The sequence below is a fragment of the Solanum tuberosum genome, unplaced genomic scaffold, assembly GCF_000226075.1.
Source record: "Solanum tuberosum cultivar DM 1-3 516 R44 unplaced genomic scaffold, SolTub_3.0 scf00040, whole genome shotgun sequence".
NCBI classification, from domain to species: Eukaryota; Viridiplantae; Streptophyta; class Magnoliopsida; order Solanales; family Solanaceae; genus Solanum; species Solanum tuberosum.
Window position 1 is genome coordinate 1,655,454 of NW_006238964.1, and position 7,093 is coordinate 1,662,546.

General features: G+C 31.2%; 1 protein-coding gene across 2 annotated transcripts; it reads left to right on the forward strand.

Moving 5' to 3' along the window:
- Window positions 1–388: 388 nt before the first annotated feature.
- Window positions 389–2,414, forward strand: LOC102600649 (transcription factor bHLH87). 2 transcript variants are annotated; one of them, XM_006342961.2, is made up of 3 exons: window positions 389–531; window positions 634–759; window positions 932–2,414. In XM_006342961.2, exon 3 carries the CDS (start codon window positions 948–950, stop codon window positions 2,106–2,108), a length of 1,161 nt encoding a protein of 386 aa, XP_006343023.1. In that variant the 5' UTR covers window positions 389–531; window positions 634–759; window positions 932–947; the 3' UTR covers window positions 2,109–2,414. The 2 variants fall into 2 exon arrangements, with proteins under 2 accessions (XP_006343023.1, XP_006343024.1); XM_006342962.2 differs by lacking the exon at window positions 634–759.
- The last annotated feature ends 4,679 nt before the right edge of the window (window positions 2,415–7,093 follow it).

The window sequence follows — 7,093 nt, forward strand, 5'->3', positions numbered from 1 at the left end:
CCCATCTGCAAAACTATAATCTTACAGCCCCACGATGATGAAGACGATTACAATAATAATATATTCAATAAAATTTTGTATGTGATGACTGATAACTATAAAGAATATCGTTTTTATAATATTTTATTTTTATCTTTATTAGATGAAGATTATTTTCAAAAGATCCTAGATTCAAATTAGTTACTTGTATTGTTCGGATAGTAAACACTCTTCGTTTGCAATCTTAAAGTCATGAGTTTGAATATATAATAATCGAAGTGCTCCACAGCTAGCCCCACAAATAATAAAAAACATTACATCTACTGTCAACTCTTTGAACTTATATAATATAAAATATTTTATTCCTGTGCGATCAATATTTTCCCAATTAAAATATATACTACTCTTTTTTCTTCCTTTTCCATATATAAATAATTAGCTACTGTTCTTCCAAACAACATATTGCAAAAGGGGTCAAGTATTTTGGTATTCCAATATTGCAGCTAAAACAAACTCTTCTTTCTCTAACAGCTTCCAGTTTTCTGTTATATGGTAAATTTCTAAATTCTCATCTGCTAATTAATCATTTATACAACTAGACAAATTGTAGCTAAAACTGACGTTAGCAAAATCTATTTTTGTATATTATCACAGATTTATATGAATCAAGAATATGGTTGTTAGAGTCACTACTTCTGCATTTCACTAAATAATACAGAGTTTCATTCTGTCACTGAAGCGCAACATTTAATTTTCCTGCAGTCTGCAGCTAACTTAATTGTAAGTTGTTGTTTTCTTTAAATTTCAATCTTGATTGTCACCGTAATATCTAGAAAAGTTCATTAATCGACCCATAGGCATCCATAATTCAAAGTCGATGGGTTCAATATTTAATACATCCTCGAAATTTTAGTGATTTTTCATGTTTTAATCCATGACTCACATTTTTCAGGTATTGAAGAGCGGTAATGGAGAATTTGGATTGGAATGAAACTCCGTTTAGTTTTGGATCTTCATTTGATCCAATACATGTAATTTCAAATTGGAACATGCCACAACGCCAAGAAGCTGCTAATAGATTGGCTGCTGATTCTATGGCGGCTAAAGCCGGAACAGCAGATCTAACCCGGGACTGTACTGATGTAGGCTTTTCTTCTTCCCCAATACTCAATATGCCTAATAATTACATCAGTGATAATAATCCGTTAGGCCTAATGTCCGATTTCGGTGTCGAAATTGTTAAGCCGGCAACTGGGCTAATCTCCAATACTGTATCTCTAGAATCCATTGATTGTTTATTATCAGCAACCACCACCAACAATACGGACACATCAGTCGAAGACGATGGCATGTCCGTAATTTTTGCTGATTCGAATAGCTTGTGGAATTCCGGAGAGTCTGCCGGAATTAATCCGCCTGCAGGTTATCAACAGCTTTTGACCTGTCTGCCTACTGACCATAAGATACTGGAAGAAGAACAAAATCAAAGAAAACGAAAATCTTATGAACTCGATGAAGCAGTTTCACAATCATCTCTGGCGAATTCTTCGAACGAGTTCAATCTATTTCAGTCAAATTCATTAACAGGTAATTTCCAGCTAATTTCAGAAAAACAATCCAAATCCAAGAAGGCGAGGTTAATTGAGACGAATAAGCGTCCAAGTTCATCAAATATCAATTTCCAACAAGCTAGCTCATCAGTATCGTCAATTGATCAAGAGCCCGATCCGGAGGCGATTGCACAGATGAAAGAAATGATATACCGAGCTGCAGCATTCAGGCCGGTTGATTTCGGTGCTGAAGTACTAGAAAAGCCTAAACGGAAGAATGTAAAGATATCAACGGATCCTCAGACAGTCGCGGCGAGGCAACGGAGAGAAAGGATAAGTGAAAGGATTAGGGTTTTGCAAAGGCTAGTACCAGGAGGAAGTAAAATGGATACAGCATCAATGCTTGATGAAGCAGCTAATTATTTGAAATTTTTGAGGTCACAAGTGAAAGCATTGGAAGTAATAGGGCAAAAACAAGATCCTTTTACTTCAATAGTACCATTTAATTACCCAATTCCCATGCAATTACCACATTTTCCACTACAAAACCCTAATCAAATTCATCGACCAAAGAGTTGACATGCTTTTTTTTTTATTTGAGGAAAGGGACAATGTAAAAACTTTTTAAGTTAATTTTTTTTTTTTTTAAAAAAAAATCTTTGTTTTTGTTGTTATTCTTCCTCCCCTCAGTTTTCTATAAGATGGGACTAAGAATTATTTCTAGTACGTAAGAAGTTGATAATTTTTATTTCTTTGCATGGAACAAATAAGGACTTGTTCAATTAGAATGGTAGTCTGTACTCTGTAGCGTACATTTAACATACGTTATTCTAGTACATCTTACTTGATATCAAGACTAGATGGAGCTTGAGTTTGAGTAATTTGAATTTGATTTATGCTTCATGAATTGGCGAACAATAATTATGCTACAAACAAGTAATTTTGATCTTGAACGTACTTGAGATTTGATTTGTCTTTGTTAACGATTCACTTTCAAGATGTTTTGGTGGTGAAAAGGTAGACACGTGAAATGAAGATTTCACGTAATACATTCATTCTGATTTATTTGTACCTTTCGTTCAATGAAAAAATGAGTCCAATTTTACCGGCTTGATCTTGTGTACTTGAAACTTGTGCAAAAAAGCATGACTGCTGGATTTTGATTAGTGAATGGAAAAAAGAGAGCTTAGAGAATAAAGTAAATAACATGCTTCAATAAGTAAAAAATACATCTAATAGCTAGTGTAAAAGTTATTTATATTGCCAACATATATTAGCAGCTTAATCATGAGTTTCACTAAGGAAAGCTTCAAAATATAAAAAGACAAACATATAAAAAAGTCTAGAGAATTTCAATATCTAATATATACGGTAAAAAAAAATTTAACTTTATGTTATATATAAAATACATTTTTTTCGACAAATTAAAAGGTTCGGATGAATTTCTGCACTTCTAGCTCCACCTCTCTTGTATATAGGTTAAAGAAAAAAGAAAATATGTAACTCTCTGTTTTAAGCAATTTTGAAAAAAAATTAATGTTATCAACACTCAGACTCATGATTATTTCATCATGATATAACTCAGAAAGTTATCTTTACTGCCTAACTAAATAATCTTGATCCAATATTATATCATGATGAACTCATTATTGCATACTCTTAAAGCTTCAATAATGAGCATCATAATGAGTTCCACAAGGTGAAGATCTCAAAAGGCCATAAGTAATAATAAGGGCTATGATTAAGATATTGGAGAACATAAAAAGTGATTACCACTTTGTACCTGCAAGTTTAATTATATTTAATTTCAGAATTTTGTACTTAGTTAGAGATGTTAGAAAAGTGTGAACCTTATTTTAATGTAAAATTAGTGAATCCTAGTCAGTGGTCCTGTCTCCTTGATTCGATCCAAAGCGTGCCCCTCGGGTTTTTCACTCCTAATCCTTATTGCTAACCACGTTTATTCTTCCTTTTTGGCACTTGCTCTTTATTTTAATCCTAATTATCACAATGTTTTTATGCAAAAGAGGAGGCTAAAAAATGCTAACCGCTAGATACTTATCATCATTGAAGTTGTCCCAAATTTTTAAAAAGTTATCTCAACTTTGTAGGTGTCCTATTACCCCACGAAAGTATCTAAATTCACAATAAATATACCATTTTGCCTAATTTTAACACCACTCATGTTGTCACGAAAATATAAGTGCGTGAAGACTCTTGATACAACTTCAGACCAACGTAAACTTGCCATGTGGCACCCCAATTTGACATTCTTTTTTTAAAAAAAAACACAAAAACCCATGTATTATTTTATTTTTTACTTTATTAAGAATATTTTTATTTTTTCAAATCTTTTTTCTCATCTTCCCTGCCATTATTAGCTTACCCATATTTCTTGGGGCATCCATGTCTTCCGTCATTTTTTATTTTTTTTTCTTTCTGGTCATTGTTTTTTTTAAAAACTAATGTTATTATGTTCATTCTTCTTCTTCTTCTTCTTCTTTTTTTTGAAAAACAAATTAGTTCTCCTACAAATCAAGATTGGGATTTGGGAAAAACTATGAAAAACTCGATTTGGGAGTAAGGAGTTGGACAAAGCGGTGATTTAAATTTCAAATTTTGCTTGGTGATATTTTGAGTATTTAGATTTTGATTATTTGATGATATTTATTTTCATAAATAAATTAATTGGTGATAGTAAGTAGGCAAAAATGAATGTTGACGCTGCTAAAGGGACACAAAGTGTAAAGAAAAGTCCATTGCAAGACACCAACAAAAGAACATGAAATAAAATTTCCCAAGAAAATGATGAAGGGAATGGAATAGAAGAAGAAAAAAAAAGAAAAAAAGAATGGAACAGAAATTGAGGTGAAGAAGAAAGAGAAAAAGAATAAATGAAAAAGAAAACCAAAGAAATCAAATAAAAATAATTAAAAATTTACTTTTAACACGTGGCAAGTGACTATTAGTGCGTGTCTTACAAATATTTTTGTATAAGTGGTATTGGGTGAAAAATGGGGTATACATACTATTTTGAAGTTGTTCAATGGGGTAATAGGACACCCGCAAAATTAAGGTGTCTTTTTGAAAATTCGAGACAACTTTAGTGATGACTTTATGTCTTTTCTCTTTTATATATGATGATAACATATCAATCAAATATGATTAAATGATAATAGTGTATAGAAAAATACGTTCAAATCTTGCATCTATTAATGTGATGTAAATATCAATCAAACTGCTAGGCAATTTATTTCCATCTCTGATACTTATCTTGATAAAAGATACATGATTACATGGGAGGAATGATTCAAGATTTGAATTTAATGAATTCAATATATATTCAGTCTTTCTCACCACTGAATCCATACCGAACTTTGTAATTATAGGTTCAAGAATTTAATACTTTTTAAAAATTCTAATGATTTCACATATAAATTTGTTTGTGCTTCGTGAAAAACATATTAAGTTCAGTTAAATTCATCAAAACTGCACTACGTACACCATAGAAAAGCCTAGCTAACTAGATGTGATTAGAAGCTGGCACGGATATCATCGTTTTTTTTATAAAAAAAAAGGCGAAAACGAAGAAGAAGGAAATAGAAGCAGACATGTGTACAATTAATTCTTGTTGATGACGAGTAGGATGATGGTACAAGGCAAAGTGGTGAATCTTTGAAAAAAGAATATGGGGTTTGAGTCTTTGGTAGTATTGCTGCAAGAGGGGTTGGGATAATTGGACTTATTTGATTGGATAGAATTAAGAGGTTACAGATTTTGTTTACTAAATATAGAAAGTTCTGTTACTTGACTTGTAATAATTCCCTACTTGTTCTATTTCAAATTGTGTATAATGTCCACAAAATCAACATATTATAAGGTGCTCATTTTTGGCTAGCCATGATTTTTTTTCTTTATTTTACTCCGTATTTGATATCTGCATTGGACCTAACTAATTCAAATTCATACATAAATACATTGTACTCCCTCCGTCCCTATTTACTTGTCCATATTTTCTTTTTGGTTGTCCCTATTTAGTTGTCCATTTTGACAAATCAAGAAAGGACAACAAATTTTTTCCTATTATACCCTTATTTACACTTCTTGAAAATTGTAAAAGTGTATGTTGTTTCCCTCCAATTTATTTCACTTGAATTCAAATAAGTGGTTGTAATTTTGAAGTGAAAAATTGTCATAAGGGTAAAATTGTAACTTCACTGTGCTAATCATTATTGCCTTAATCTGTGTGCCATTTCTAAAGTGGACAACTAAAAAGGGACGGAGGGAGTATATTATTAAAATGATTTTATTCTTTAATTCTAAATTCAAATTTCTGATTAGAAAGAAATAATAATTATCGATCACTACAACTTTTAGTGGTGGCTAGTCATCTATCATCTATGATGTCTTTAAATTGGTAATGAACCAACTAGCTGGACAACTAGAGTCATAGCATAACCGTTTTTAGCAAACATCAAAGTCAAAAATTTATTTGTGTATTTTTATGGATATGAATAAACATTTGACTTTGCTTTTAGTTAAACCGATTGTGATAAGACTATCTACTTGTCCTAGTTGATTTTCGCTAGACCGAAATCAAAAGGACAACAAACTTTTTTGAAAATTCCAAAAGGGCAACTCAATTAATTAAGGATAACAATTTGTAACGGCGTCTAAATTAGGATTTCAAAAATGAGGCACAAAAACCCATGAGCCTTGCAAGGCTCAGCCGCCATGAGCCTTACAAGGCTCAAGGCTGTCAGCGCCTTGCAAGCATAAGTGGAAAAATATTTAATGTAAGTTGTGGTCTACTTTTTAAAATTTTGTACACTAATTATATGATAAGTTAAAAATTTCTTTCTAGATACATGAGAACAAACGAGAGAATTAACAAGAAAAAGAATGATAAAAAAATAGTTAAAAAATACTATTTATCATTTTTTTTTATTTTTTAACTATTTTTTTTATCATTCTTTTTTTTTTTATATATGCTTACCCTAATTCTTGCGATTTGCATGATTTGTATAAATTCAGAAATTTGTAAATTCGGTTTCGGATTGTATAAATCCAGAATTTTGTATATGCTTACCCTAGCTATTGTATACGATTTATGGAAAATTCATAATAAATTACCTTGTTTGTATATTGGCAAGCGAAATATACAAACGGAGTTCTGAAAAATTGTATAAATACAAAATTCGTATATTCGCAACAACAACTTCCATAGAAAATAAAACTATAGCTATGAAGCACAAATATCGAAACTATATCTATAGAGCCTTAATATATCTATTATGTTTACTATTTCTAATTTTTTTTTTAATGGGGTTTTGCATTTGAAAATAATATCGCTATATAACATGTACCCAATTTCTAACTTTTGATGTTTACCCAATTCGAAACAATCTAGATATACGATATCTAAGTTTAGATTTGACAATACAAACTTCAGAGAAACATATGATTGAAATTCAAGCATTTTATTGCTGTTTTGAAGCATAGTATCGGTGATAGGTCTATTTCGAGGTAGTCCCAAGAATGTTGGGCCAAGATCCAACAAATCT

Excerpts from the sequence above, each read along its gene's own strand:
- LOC102600649 (XM_006342961.2), top strand. The coding sequence starts at position 948 with ATGGAGAATTTGGATTGGAATGAAACTCCGTTTAGTTTTGGATCTTCA.